Source organism: Trichomycterus rosablanca, chromosome 2 (genome assembly GCF_030014385.1).
Source record: "Trichomycterus rosablanca isolate fTriRos1 chromosome 2, fTriRos1.hap1, whole genome shotgun sequence".
Taxonomy (NCBI): Eukaryota; Metazoa; Chordata; class Actinopteri; order Siluriformes; family Trichomycteridae; genus Trichomycterus; species Trichomycterus rosablanca.
Window position 1 is genome coordinate 20,847,553 of NC_085989.1, and position 15,531 is coordinate 20,863,083.

Consider the following 15,531-nt stretch of genomic DNA (forward strand, 5'->3'; position numbering starts at 1 on the left):
AAAGCTAAAACAGCTGTATTATCATAAAAGCTCTGCCATGTTCCATTGCAGGTGAAGAAGGAGACGGGTGAGAATGCCCCAGCGCTGAGTGACGATGAGCTTGTGGCCATGTCTGTGCGGGAGCTGAACCAGCACCTACGTGGCCTCACCAAGGAGGACGTGGTGCGGCTAAAGCAGCGGCGGCGCACGCTAAAGAACCGCGGATACGCCGCCAGCTGCCGCATCAAACGCGTCTCTCAGAAAGAAGAGCTTGAGCGCCAGAAGCAGCTGTTGCAGCAAGAGGTGGATAAGCTGGCACGTGAGAACGCCAGCATGCGTCTGGAGCTGGATGCTTTGAGGGCCAAGTACGAGGCTTTACAATGCTTCGCCCGCACGGTGGCACGCGGGCCACTCTCACCGTCCAAGGTAGCTGCCACCAGTGTTATCACCATTGTGAAATCGGCCAATCACGGCCCAGCGTCTTCGCCGTGTTCCGCCCCATCATAGAAGGGGGAAGGGCGGGTACGCTCAGTGATCGGACTAAAGGATGTGGGGAGGATGACTGCGATTTTTACCTTGCTCTTTCTTTACCTACCACCCCACCCTTCTTCCCCCACACACCGTCTACATTGTCTGTGCACTGTGCTCTAAAGCTCCAGCACCGGCAGGCCCTCTCTAGGCCCAGACTAAGACTAAGCGAAGGTGAGATTTGCTGACATGGGAAGTACTTGATTGAACCTGCCATGGCAGCCTGTGATAGCGCTGATGCCTGTGGTATCTTGTGTTTTACATCAGAGTGAACGTTTATTATCAGTGTAGAATACCAGCTGTACCATGTTCTCATTATTACAGTTTGTTGTTTGGAGTTGAACTGCCTGGCCAAAAAAAGTTGCACACTGATATTTTTCTGGACCACCGCTAGCTTCGATCACGCCACACATTCGCCACAGCATCGTTCCAACGACCTTTTACAACGTCACATCTGTTTCCATCTAGAGTTGCATTCATTATTGTAATGAGATCTTGTATTGATGGCGGTAGAATTGAACCAATCTATCGTCCTGGAATCTGCCAGGGAGGAAAGAAATCCATTGATGGATTGTAGGACAGTCAGGTAGTCAGCTGACTTCATTTGATTGCCATAAATCATTGCTGAGCCTTGACCTGAGCAAAGGAAGCACTGCCTTCGGGTATATCAGGGCAGTTGTAGCCTAGTGGTTAAGGTACTGGACTAGTAAATGAAAGGTCGCTGGTTCAAGCCTCACCACTGCAAGGTTGCCACTGTTTGGCCCTTAACCCTCAATTTCTTAGACAGTATACTGTCACAGTACTATAAGTCGTCTGCTAAAATGTATATAGCTCTAAAATATGGAAAAAAACCTTGACTTATCAAACCACATGATTTTTTTTGCATTGCTCCAGAGTCCAATCTTTAAGCTCCCTAGCAAGTTGAAGCCTTTTCTCCAAATAGCCTCACTAACAAGTGGTTTTCCTATGACCACACAGTTATTGTCACATTGTGCATGTGAAATTGATATTTAATTCACTATCAAACAGAGCTGGGAGTTCTACTGTCCATTATTTAACGATTCAACATCAAGAGTTTAAGTGATCTCTAATCCTGCTCAATCAAGATTTGTTCCCGACCACATTTCTCCCGCAAAGTTGACGCCTTAGCACAGGTTTTTCCCACTTCTTTTCCCAATTCCGGTTATTTTCTGAGCTTGGTGTGAGCCAATAGTTTGACCCTCCTAAAACACATTAACATCTTGATGAGAAGCTGAGATGCAAATTATAAGCTACTCACGGCATCAGTCTGTTGCTGAAACATTCATTACTGCAGTAATTATCCAGCTATCCAAAGGCTCTTAATTATTCACTTATAATTTTTTGGCCAGGCAGTGTGTAATCTTCTTTAAAGGTCCTGCACAGTATTTTTATTCATACTCAATCTTCACCCTGTAGCAAGTCAGCTGATCCCTATCAAGGTGTTAAAGAACTAACAGCGCTTACCATCAGCCTATTATTTATTTATTTTATTAAGATTTGCTCAGTGTTCTAGTATGCTGGAAATGTTCCTAAATTGGCTGATAACCACACAACTCAGCAAATATGAACTGCTTGTGATTGTTTCATGTGACAATCAAATGCAGGCTTTCAGGTGAGTGCACGCCATGATGGTCTGGTTGGGTAATTTTAGAAATCCCAGCTGCTATTCTGATCCCACTTCCTATATTTTAGATATAGTGTTCTGAAGAAAAACATTACTTCAGTTAACAGTGGAGCAAAGCAGTCCTGCTATTGGTCGACCAAATGTACACGTGATAAAAATTTTGGTCTGAGATTTAGTAATATGAACTAACAATTGCTGGAAATTATGGCATCCCAATGAATAACCCAGCTGATGAAAACCTGTCATGTCTTAATCCACACCTTGCAGAGGAACAATGGTGATGGAGTAGGTGCCACATAGTAGGTGCCATGGGGCATGCAGACCTGGTTTCAAATCTTGCCTTCAGTTACCATGTGCCAGAAGTCTGAGATGCTTTCTCTACATCTGCCTGGGCTTCCTCAAGGTTCTCCTGTATCCCAAATACAGGCAGCATGTGGATTGGAAGCTGTAAACTGCCCCTATGAGTGAGTTAGTAATTAGTGCCAGACCCACCAGGACCATGACCAGAATGCAAGACTCTGACTGGCTGAGATGTAAGTAATCCCATGTATTATCGATCAAGCTGCCTTGGGTGAGCAATGTGCTTGAGATGGGCTATATTGCTCTATGAGATCAATAACATATGCAGGGCTTAGTGAATACAAATGGTCTGTGCAGGATCTTTAGACCAAAGTTATATATACGTATATAAGTACAGAAATTATATGCTTATTAATCAGTTTCATGTAAAGACTGAAAGACGGAGGGCGATTAAGCCATGTGATTAGTTTTACAATAGTGTTCATCACCATCATCACACCTTGGACTGTTGACAACTGAGACATAGAGGAAACAAATGAAGCAAGTTGGAGTCGTTTCTACTCAGCAACTTAAGCAGGATATTTTAATAGCACTTATTTTACTGTTTGCTCACAGTCTAAAACTAGGAAAAGCACTAGAAAAAGTTTAAAAGTAGAAAAGTTTAACAAGAAAGTCATAGGAATTTTGAGACACAGCACTTCATACATCAACTAGCATCGTAACGAGTCAGTTCTAGGAATAACCCTTCTTTAACTGTTATATGTCTAACATTTGCTAGGGTACATATTGTATTATGTAGAGAAACTAACGCACTTGCTCTGTCACATTTTCCTCATCAGTGCCATAATGAATGGTGGGTAATCCATATTGGATGTAAAAGATGTGAACAGTCCTGGTAAACGTAACACAAGTCCGATATGACCTGTATATTACAGTACGTCGTAGCCTTATAAACGAAATATCTCTAAGCTTCAATTTGTCGCTGACAATTCCGTCCATTTGCAAAGCATTCCTTCTGCTAGGTTACACAAGGTGGCGCCGCCGGTGTTGGTTTGCCTTATTAAACGTTTATGAATTGCTAATACTTTCAATTTTCGAGACAGGCTCTTGGGTAAGGACTCAAAGTGCCGTGACTATGTATATAAAAGACTCGTTTCTGAGAGAAATGACCAGTTCTATGTGATCAGGATTGTCTCTTACCCAAGGAGCTATGACTGTTCCTTCTTCCCTGGCATTGCAGGTAGGGAAAAACTGTGCTGCTGTGTGGGCCGCTGCTAGCTGTTTAGCGGCCTACTGCTGTGCTCTTAGCATGATGTCATTTTATATCTCCTTTTTATGTTCACACGCTATTTACTTTGGGTTCCTGCTGTTTTCATTCGTTTCTGTATTTTAAACACCCAAGGGCATATATTGGGAGTACTCCGACCATGTGATCACTTTGTTTGCTTTACGCAATTCATTTCTTGACATTTTACAGCAGCCGTTCTAATGTTTAAGTTAACTGGGCAGTGTTTATGGTGATGCTTTAGTTAATTTGTCTCAATACGGACTGTAAGGCATCATTTCAGTGTTCACAGGTCGTAACTCAGCATTTCAAACTGTCATCGACCATCAATGTTAAGTGTCACGTGTGGACATTTTCTTTACCCCACATTTCCTCTATACTTGGATCACAAAGGCACAAAAAAAACCCCTCAGAAAATCCCCAGTCCCATGCCCACTATTCAGTTCCTGTTCTATAGAAGTCATTCATTCTCCTACTATCAGTTCTCCTTTGCTAATTCTGGTTTTATTTTCCCTCCTATCTGATTTAATTCGAGATCTGAGAATACGGTTCTTTATGTGCCTTGTACTGACATCTAGTGGTCAGAGTGTAAAGTGCTGTAAGCACATTTTTCACATCCCTTCACGGATGAACAAGGTATTTTGGTCTATGGACTCAAAACCCTCACAACAAACAAAAAAAATTGATTCAAATTGCCTTAAATGTAGTTTATTTTTTATTAAAATGAACATATTTTAGTGATATGAAATAACTACAGCACATTATTAAACTGGCATGTCAGAAATGAACACAACAGCAACATGGGTCCAGGTTTTGATCCTCAACTATGAGGTCTGTGAGGGGTTTGTGGGTTTTCCTCTGGGTACCCGGTTTTCCTTCCACTTCCCAAAATCATTTAGGCAGCTTGCCTACTTCGAATTGCTCCTATAGTTGTAAGTAAGTGAATGTGTTTTTGCCCTGTGATGTATGGGCATCTTGTTCTGACCAGTGTTATCAATATGTGATTGATAATTGTGCCTAGCAGACTAAAAATACTGCTAAACAATGCTGAACCTACTGTGAAAACAACATTATTTGCTATTTTACTCATAAGCAGCCCAACAAAAATGCTAGGAAGTTAGCAGACCCAACCCTACCCATATCTTCACACCACATCTTCCAACTGTAATTCATTTTAAATGGCCAATATCACAGTTGGATGAAAGATGAATGCGACTCTCACGCTGGCCAGTTTGAATAAACGCTATTTCACCCGCAGTACCACTTCTCTTATCTCGCAGCACAGTGAGCATTGTAACTCGATGAACTGGGTACTTTTCAGTCTTTATATTCTGCGTATGCTGTATGTGGCCTTTTCGGCTGAACTTAAATGATTCTATATTTTCCATAAGACTATATTTTTGAAAGTATATGTTATATACACACAGTCAGTCCTTAAAGCTATTTACTATGAATGAACAGAAGCATTTTATCAATTGCTAATTAAATTAAATGCTTGCCTATAAACACGGAGGAACTCCATGTTGTACGTCATGCTGCTCCAAACGATCACTTTAACGGTTGGCTTAAGGGCTGGGAAAGGAAAAAAGGAAATAGAGAGAATAAGAAGTTATTTGTATAAAAGAGTATACGGAGGTTAAGTTTGGTTTTGTTTAGATACAGTAGGAAAGGCTGACAGTGTTCAGCCACCAACAAGTTTAGGAAAGTGTACGAGGTGTCAGTGTTCAGTAGTGATTGTAAATACAGAACAGAAAAGCAGCAAACCTAGAATAGATTAATCCTACTATCATGATTTACCATTACAGTAATCTGATTATGTCTATTACACTTGAACGTTTAAACTTTGATATTTATTTTGTGGGTTTTTTTTAACCTCTAAATTATTTTATTTACATTCATATGTACTTTCTTGCAATGAACTACCCTCATGTACAAATAAACCAATTCTCATATTTCCCACTCTGGCTAGATATAAAGAGGTAAATTATTCCTGTACATAGAATGCAGTGACTATTTTGTACTTTTAAATAAAGCTTTCTCATTTATTACCAGACTAAACTGTGGTTCATGTTTGTTTACTTACTTTATTATTTACTGTAAGTGCAAAACTCTTTATATGAGCAGCTCCGATATAGTGCACAATATCAGCACAAATACATGCATGTTCCCAGGTAGCAAGGTGGCCTCACAGCAAGAAGCTGCTGGGTTTGATTCCCATGTTCTCTCCGTGTCTGTGTGGGTTTCCTCCCACAGTCCAAAGACGTGCAAGTGAGGTGAATCAGAGATACAAAATTGTCCATGACTGTGTTTGACAATAAAGAGTTGAACTGATGAATCTTGTGTGACCAGTATTTACTATTTCTGTCATGAATGTAAGTGTGTAAAACATGACATTAAAATCCTAATGAAATAAAAAATAAAATATGGAAATCTCTTACTCACATGGTCTTGTTCACTAGCCCAACTATTAACAGATTATAACCAGAACCATAGGTCAGGTTACTTGTCTGCAATGTCTGCACTATTCAAGACCCAGATCCAAGCTTGAGCAGTAAATTCTACATGCCTGTTATCATCCACCTGACCTTTCATGTTCCAAACTTGATAAATGCGGTCTGAGTCTACAACAGAGTATTTGGAATATTTGTGATGTAAGCTCAGCACTGTCATTGTAGTGAATTTCTGTTGACCCTAATATGGAGCTTTATGTAAAACAAGAGCTTACGAGCTAAGAAACATAAGTGATGTTGCCCATAAAGGCTTTTGCTGGTGTGCAAAACTGAAATTCTATGATCGAAACTGCAGCTATGAGACTCATTTATTAAAAGTAATTCAATTAATAATTAAATTATATATATATATACAGTGTATCACAAAAGTGAGTACACCCCTCGCATTTCTGCAAATATTTCATTATATCTTTTCATGGGACAACACTGTAGACATGAAACTTGGATATAACTTAGAGTAGTCAGTGTACAGCTTGTATAGCAGTGTAGATTTACTGTCTTCTGAAAATAACTCAACACACAGCCATTAATGTCTAAATAGCTGGCAACATAAGTGAGTACACCCCACAGTGAACATGTCCAAATTGTGCCCAAATGTGTCGTTGTCCCTCCCTGGTGTCATGTGTCAAGGTCCCAGGTGTAAATGGGGAGCAGGGCTGTTAAATTTGGTGTTTTGGGTACAATTCTCTCATACTGGCCACTGGATATTCAACATGGCACCTCATGGCAAAGAACTCTCTGAGGATGTGAGAAATAGAATTGTTGCTCTCCACAAAGATGGCCTGGGCTATAAGAAGATTGCTAACACCCTGAAACTGAGCTACAGCATGGTGGCCAAGGTCATACAGCGGTTTTCTAGGACAGGTTCCACTCGGAACAGGCTTCGCCAGGGTCGACCAAAGAAGTTGAGTCCACGTGTTCGGCGTCATATCCAGAGGTTGGCTTTAAAAAATAGACACATGAGTGCTGCCAGCATTGCTGCAGAGGTTGAAGACGTGAGAGGTCAGCCTGTCAGTGCTCAGACCATACGCCGCACACTGCATCAACTCGGTCTGCATGGTCGTCATCCCAGAAGGAAGCTGACGCACAAGAAAGCCCGCAAACAGTTTGCTGAAGACAAGCAGTCCAAGAACATGGATTACTGGAATGCCCTGTGGTCTGACGAAACCAAGATAAACTTGTTTGGCTCAGATGGTGTCCAGCATGTGTGGCAGCGCCCTGGTGAGAAGTACCAAGACAACTGTATCTTGCCTACAGTCAAGCATGGTGGTGGTAGCATCATGGTCTTGGGCTGCATGAGTGTTGCTGGCACTGGGGAGCTGCAGTTCATTGAGGGAAACATGAATTCCAACATGTACTGTGACATTCTGAAACAGAGCATGATCCCCTCCCTTCGAAAACTGGGCCTCATGGCAGTTTTCCAACAGGATAACGACCCCAAACACAACCTCCAAGATGACAACTGCCTTGCTGAGGAAGCTGAAGGTAAAGGTGATGGACTAAACCCAATTGAGCACCTGTGGCGCATCCTCAAGTGGAAGGTGGAGGAGTTCAAGGTGTCTAACATCCACCAGCTCCGTGATGTCATCATGGAGGAGTGGAAGAGGATTCCAGTAGCAACCTGTGCAGCTCTGGTGAATTCCATGCCCAGGAGGGTTAAGGCAGTGCTGGATAATAATGGTGGTCACACAAAATATTGACACTTTGGGCACAATTTGGACATGTTCACTGTGGGGTGTACTCACTTATGTTGCCAGCTATTTAGACATTAATGGCTGTGTGTTGAGTTATTTTCAGAAGACAGTAAATCTACACTGCTATACAAGCTGTACACTGACTACTCTAACTTATATCCAAGTTTTATTTCTATAGTGTTGTCCCATGAAAAGATATAATGAAATATTTGCAGAAATGTGAGGGGTGTACTCACTTTTGTGATACACTGTATATATATATATACACACACACACCGATCAGCCATAATATTAAAACCACCTCCTTGTGTCTACACTCACAATTTTATCAGCTCCACTTACCATATAGGAGCACTTTGTAGTTCTACAATTACTGACTGTAGACCATCTGTTTCTCTGCATGCTTTGTTACCCCCTTTCATGCTGTTCTTCAATGGTCAGGACTCTCCCAGGACCACTACAGAGCAGGTATTATTTAGGTGGTGGATCATTCTCAGCACTGCAGTGACACTGACATGGTGGTGGTGTTAGTGTGTGTTGTGCTGGTATAAGTGGCTCAGACACAGCAGCGCTGACTTTACATCTACAAGGTGAACCAACTAGATAGGAGTGTCTAATAGAGTGGACAGTGAGTGGACACGGTATTCAAAAACTCCATCAGCGCTGCTGTGTCTGATCCACTCATACCAGCACAACACACACTAACACACCACCACCATGTCATTGTCACTGCAGTGCTAAGAATGATCCACCACCTAAATAATACCTGCTCTGTGGTGGTCCTGTGGGGGTCCTGACCATTGACCATTTGTAGAACTGCTTCTATATGGTAAGTGGAGCTGATAAAATGGACAGTGAGTGTAGAAACAATGAGGTGGTTTTAATGTTATGGCTGATCGGTGTATATATAAAATAAAAGTTAAAACCAGGTGCTCTGGTGGTGCAGCGGTCTATTATGCTAAATGTCGTGTGATTGGCTGTGTGTGTGAGAGAGTGACAGAAAAGCCCTGTGCCTTGCACCCAGTGTTTGCCAGTGGAACCGGACATGCCACGACCCTGATCAGGATAAAGAGGTTAATAAAAATGAATCAATGAAAAATTAATGACAAGATTAAACATTTTATATTGTCATTTTAAGTGTTCTGTAAGAGCACACTTTAGAATACCTTCCTACGACATGCTGTTATAACCCACTGTTGGTGATAAATGACGCTGTCATGCTTGATTCCTTGCATAACATTATTCTTCCTATAAAAAGTAGAAAAGTGACAGCTCTTTATAAATATTTATAAACATTTTATTTTATGACAACTTTTATACACAAGACAGTTTTATTGGTTAAAATCCACAAGGTATGAAGATCCACAGCATCTAACTCATAATGTTATATGTTGCTATTTACACAAGCTTAAGTGATTAATACCAATATCAAATATCCTAATATTTTAAGGCAGGTGGCTTTGGCACATGAAACAGTGAAGTGTTAAGTTGCATATGTAAACTGTGCTCAGGGGTGGGAACTGAAAGTTTAAAATGTTTTAAGTTACATTCAAAAGTGTGCTATTATTGGAACGTATTAAACACTTTAATGTTGACTTCACACATACAAGCTCTGCGTGATATGAGCAACAAGGAACGTGTTGCTTTCGGTTTTGGCCCTCATGTAAACAGGCCCAACTACTAGGTTTCTACCCTGAAACACACACATGCACAATCACAGTGTTAAGCACTTAAGTAATCCAGACTAGGACTAAGGTATAGTTGAAATGGATTCTACACTAACAGGGGCTCGGTATCTGTTTTTAAGGTACTGTTAGAGTAATACTCTGGTAACTGAGACCACAATGCAGCCCTTGTGGATCACGACCCTAGATAAGGAACTGCTCAGTTTTGGTATCGAGTGTTGCTTGGCAAAATACAGTAAATGCAAAAACTTTACTAATGCTATAAGGAAACATGACAGCGCTTGGGTGGCGCAGAGGTCTAGCCTGACCGGGCGTCTACACAGGCATGATTTGCTATGTCTTAGGGGGGACGGCAATCACGGGGCTCTGTGATGACTTACCACCCTCTCAAGGGTACTCCTGCAAAAATTTGGTGTAACTGTTCATGACGCTGCTTGAACCTTAGAAAAGTCAGCTGGGTTCAAACTATACACTAAAAAAACACTTCAGTTGAAACAAATGTGCACTAGTCCAAACGGTTTTGTTTAAAAACATTCATTATAAAGTGAAAAAAGTGAGGAAACGTTATTTATTACAAATTATTTTAACTTATTCACCCCCTTAACAGAATTATATACACATTATTTACAATTTAAAATACATGTTTCTGTTGCAGGTAAGATTACTTACGCCATTGATTTATCAGGTGTTCTTTAGAGATGCTAAGGCTGCGTTCACAAGGCAAGCTTCACCATCTGGCAAAAACCCTCACTGCTCATTTCAAAGTATGACTCGCTGCCTAATCACACACCAATAGACTGCAATGCATAAAACAACAATGTCATCTGTTAAAAAGTCTACTAGGTAACTATTAGCAGAACATGATTTAATGTACCATTGCCAACAAACAGCTGATTAAAAATCAGGGCAAGATGAAAAAGTCATATCTAAACCACTTGATCCAGGATCAAATCCAACCTGGAGACCAGAGAAAGACCAAAATAACTTCCCTGGTAATGGGCCTAAAAAGTGTGATCATTTTTCTTATGAATAAAGGCTAGCCAGTATATTAGGATCTCTGGCTGTGTTCCAAACTGCATACTAACCACATATGAGCATACATCTGCTTATATGTAGACAGTACATTCTGCTATACAGCACATATATACAGGAACAATTATTTATAGCCCATCAATCATCCTCTCACTAATGCTGGTCCCTGCTCCTGATTGGGGAGAACGAGGCTGCTCCATGCCCCCACCGACACGTGCACAGCAATCGAACATCTTATCACCTACACTTGACGAGTGCAGTGCAGTACAGCGCTGTGTACGGAGAGCCACACCCTCTACCGCACATCTCCGTGCAGGCAACACCAACCAGCCAGCAGAGGTCGTAATCGCACTAGTCTGAGAGAGAGTCCCCATTCGGCTTAATCCCGCCCCTATCCGAACAACAGGCCAATCGTTGTTCATGTGGCTGCTCAGCCTCAGCCGGCAGGCAGAGCCAAGATTCGATACGATGTACTCGAGATCTCAGCTCAGGTGAACAGCGTGTGTTTTACCGCTGCGCCACCTGAGCGGCTTATATCATTATTTAACATTGTATCTTGAATGTCTAACAGAAACAAAAGTATGATGGGGTTTTATCTTACTGCCACAGTGAAATGCGCAGTTCTTAAGTAGCTGAGACGCTGGCCTGAGAGGCATAGCTCGACTTTCTGTATGCAGTATGGCTGGCTCTCTGAGAGAATCCACTCCTGGCTGATGTAAAAGAAGCGGTTGGCTATTTAACACGTGTCAGTGGGAACAGGTGTCCGCTAGTCTGTGGCTCTTCTTGCCAGTGTGACGGTAGTGCAAGCAGCAGAGGTATTGCAAACAAGAAATGAGAACTGACTGGATTGTGTGTGTGTGTGTTTGAAGGTCCTGGGTTCGATCCCCAGGCGGGACGGTCCGGGTCCTTTCTGTGCGGAGTTTACATGTTCTCCCTGTCTCTGTGTGGGTTTCCTCCGGGAGCTCCGGTTTCCTCCCACAGTCCAAAAACATGCAGTCAGGTTCATTGGAAACACTGAATTGCCCTATAAGTGAATGGGTGTGTGTATGTATGTATGTATGTGTGTCTGCCCTGCGATGGACTGGCGTCCCGTCCAGGGTGTTACTGTGTGCCTTGCGCCCATTGAAAAAGCTGGGATAGGCTCCAGCACCCACCCCCGCAACCCTAATTGGATAAGCAGATAAGAAAATGAATGAATGAATGAATGAATGAAGAATTAAATTGGTGGCAATCTGGTCCCACTGTAGTTTACAAGATGTAATGTAGAGACTCCACAAGGGGGCGTTCACATACACGTTCATTCCGTGTTTGTGCCCGTTAAAATTAGTTGATTTCATTATTACTATTTTCCTCTGCGACACATTTTTTTTGGCTCACGACCCACCCAAAGGTTGTGACCCAGGGTTTGAAGAACCCTGGACTATTCTACTATAGCTGGTGACTTCTCTGTGCCCTGTAAATAAAGCTTGGTTGATCAGTCTTTTATAAAAGATCAAGATTTTTTTATTTTTTGGAGAGAGGGAATTTGTGCAGGTGGTCAAATATATCAAAATCCACCAAAAACGAGAGGCTGCCAAATTCTAATTCAAAATAATCAAAGAGTGAAACAAAGCAGGAGATTTGCCATTACTTTTTAAACTGCTATGAAGTACATTGTGTACAGCTTCAAATGTGACAATGAGATTTTCAACAAGAAAACTGATTTCCACCCTGCCTGAACAAACCAGCAATGAATATCAATGCGTATTCCGAGCGTAACCAGAGCGTCCTTGTGAACGCAGCCTGAGCGGTACTAAAGCGCACTATTTAGTCTTGTTGCAGGGGAAATGAAGAGTTTCAAAGGGGCTGCGTAAACAGTTTGAAGAGTGGTGCTCCAAAGCCGTGTCGTCGTGTTGAAAGAAGCCTCGGTTTGTCGAGAGACCGAGGCAGAGGCCCGCTGAGCAATACTTCAAACGGGGCTCACGCAAGAGGTGCTCTGTGAAGTGTCAGTTCCGGCCGGGAACAGTTCTCTGAACCCCTTTGTATTTATTTGCCGTGCCAGCAGTTAGAGCGGGTTCAGACGTCGCTGTTATAATTCTGTCAGCGAGAACAGAGCTGATGGACGATAAGCGTGATTATACAGACACGCGGTATAACTAAAAAATGGCTTTTTTTCCCCTTTAATGCCAGCACGAAAGTCATGAGTCCTAATTCTGATAATCCTTTCATTACCCAAGAAAGCCTTTTTAAGCTGGAACTGGGTACACAAACGTTATTAATCTGCTTTTATTAGCAAGGATTTACGACGCTCAGATCAATTTGGGTTTAAGGAATCCGAGATGAAGCACACAGGTGAGGAATATATCGGTCTTCATGGCCTCTTTGGGCCTCTCGCTTTAAATACATACAGTACATGTTGCCTTGCTGCTCGCTAGAACTCGTCGTCTGTGTCGATCAGGGTGATCTTGTCGGATTTCTTCGAGCTCTTGGTCACGGCGGGGCCCAGCTTGCCGTTCTGATTCGGCTGCACCACCTCCTGCGTCGACTGCTGCGTGTACTGCTGGTAGGCTGGCGAGAAGTTGTGGATGGCATCCTGAACCATGTCTCCAGGGTTGATGGTCTCTTTTAGCCCACTGGAGATGCTGTGCATGGGGGCCACATTATCTATAATGAAAAGAAAAAAAGTTAATTTTATTCTGTAAACAAATACAAATTTGGGAATTTTAAAATGAAAAAAAAAAAAAAGTCGATCAGGTGGTGCAGCGGTAAAACACGCTAGCACACCAGGGCTGAGATCTCGAACTCATCGGTTCGAGTCTCAGCTCTGCTACCTGGCAGGCTGGGCACCTAAGCGAACAATAATTGACAAGTTCGCAGGGAAGGTGTTGGAGGGGATTACCCATAACTGATGCAATTACAACCTCTGCTGGTTGATGGATGGGGCCTGCACAGAGACGAGGGATAATGAGGATCAGGGTGTGTCTCTCCATACACAAAGCTGATCCACATTTGAACTCGCCTTGTGCAGGTGAAAAGATGCAGTCAATACATTACATTGACATTTTCGGCATTTAGCAGACGCCTTTATCCAAAGCGACTTACATTAGTTACAGTATACAGTCTGAGCAATTGAGGGTTAAGGGCCTTGCTCAAGGGCCCAACAGCAGCAACATGGCAGTGGTGGGGCTTGAACCAGTGACCTTTTGGTTACTAGTCCAGTACCTTAACCACTAGGCTACTGCTTGCCCCTATACTGTACACAATACTGCACACGTGTCGGAGGGGGCGTGTGTCAGTTGTGGCTCTCCTCAGTCAAGAGTGGAGGGTAGCATTGGTAGAGGGGAAGAGTAAAGCAGTCAGGGTAATTGGACATGACTAGATTGTGGGGGAATGCAAATAAATAAATAAATAAATAAATAAAGTTCTGCTATGTACAGGAAAACAATCTTATGATCTTGTCTAAAAGTCAGACCTGTCAAATTCTTCGAATTATTAGGTGTAAAATAATTATACAATATATTAAGGGTTTGCCACAGCAGATCATTCTGGTCCGCATAATTTATTTGGTACAGTTTTTACTCCATAATCTTATCTGGGCTACAAGAACAAACTGACCATTGTGCCTCCCAATGGCTAGGCAGTTCAGCCACAATATGTTTGACATTAAACTTGAGAACTGATGAATCTTGTGTAATTACCGTTTCAGTCATGAATGTAACCAAAGTGTAAAACATGATGTTAAAATCCTAATAAATAAATAAATATCTATTCAAAATCAAATCCACAACCCAGTAAAATGAAAAAAAAAAGGTGATGTGGTCTGAATCCACTGTAACCCTTACAGTCACAAACATTCTGCCATGGCCAGGCACAATCTGTAGCCTGGACTCTCTTTAAAAAAAAAAAGAATCTGTATTTAGGAGAAGAGAATTGAATCGTGCTCCCTGTTGTTTACTCTCCTGCTTTATTTCTTTAATGCTGTGCTCAGTGTTTAGAGAACAGAATCATTAACCTTGCTGCCTTCATGTCCTGCTTCGCTTTAACTATAAAAAAGAAAATCTTCACAACAGCCTGCTGTAATTCTGCATGAAACACATGTGCTCTTGCTGTTGATAGATGCAGACTGGACAAATGTTGCTAGGGGTTGCACCCCAGGAAAGACCACCTGTCTCTGTTTCTGCCCTCTAGTGGCCCACAGGGAGTGTTTATGCTCCAGAGGCCACCGTGGGTGTCTGCTCCAGTTCAGTGGAGTGTGTGTGTTTGAGGGTCAGAACCATGGGTGTGATGTGCGCTGAGGGGTGGTTTCACTATAGGTCAGCACGGTGACTGAGCTTTACCTCTCAGTGGGTTTGTTTTATCAGAAACGATGCTAGCCCTGGGGCAACTCGAACCCACACACCAGCACTGAGATCTGCCTATTCCTGACCTTTTCACGGCAGCTAAAGGTCGTCTGACGACGCTTCCGTTGTTTTACTGCAAGGACGACTTTACGACAGCATGGAGGATTGTGAAGATCACAGTGAAAGGCTGTCAAGCAATGAAACAGCTTGTCACAGAACTTCAAATATTAAATTACCAACAAAAAAACATTAAATCAGAACGTTCCTCTTCAAAATCTACAGTTCAAAAAGTGGCAGCTGGCTCCTACTGAGATTTCATATTGACATTCAAACCCACACAGGCACTGCACCAGACACATACATCAGGTGAAGAATGCAAACAGTTGCTCATGCAGACTGCACAGCTAACACGGCGCATCCATTCAGAATGACAGTGTCATTAATACTTAACCTCTAGTATATGAAATTAAAAAATTCCCACACAGCTCTAAAACTTAATAAAAGAGATGCTGGTGAAAACAAAAAAAGAAGATGAAAGCGTATTCTCAAAGCAC

At 42.3% G+C, this 15,531-nt stretch overlaps 2 protein-coding genes across 4 annotated transcripts in view; one reads left to right on the forward strand and one right to left on the reverse strand.

Moving 5' to 3' along the window:
- The window catches only part of mafk (v-maf avian musculoaponeurotic fibrosarcoma oncogene homolog K), a 36,249-nt gene extending 30,183 nt beyond the window's left edge, over positions 1 to 6,066 (forward strand). Inside the window, exon 3 of the mRNA XM_063012508.1 lies at positions 52 to 6,066. Within this exon, the coding sequence (XP_062868578.1) occupies positions 52 to 486 (435 nt within the window). The 3' untranslated portion in view covers positions 487 to 6,066. The remainder of the gene's footprint in view (positions 1 to 51) is intronic.
- A 3,008-nt stretch (positions 6,067 to 9,074) lies between these two features.
- The window catches only part of tmem184a (transmembrane protein 184a), a 49,540-nt gene continuing 43,083 nt past the window's right edge, over positions 9,075 to 15,531 (reverse strand). Inside the window, exons 9-11 of one of the 3 annotated variants that reach the window (XR_010009417.1) lie at positions 13,046 to 13,301; positions 10,296 to 10,423; positions 9,075 to 9,189 (exon numbers count right to left, since the gene is read on the reverse strand). Coding sequence is in view for 2 of the 3 variants with exons in the window: in XM_062990378.1 (XP_062846448.1) it covers positions 13,069 to 13,301 (233 nt within the window). In the remaining variant the exon portion in view is untranslated. Of the gene's footprint in view, positions 9,190 to 9,252; positions 10,424 to 12,909; positions 13,302 to 15,531 lie in introns of those variants that run through there. The other 2 variants (XM_062990378.1, XM_062990379.1) reach the window with 2 other exon arrangements.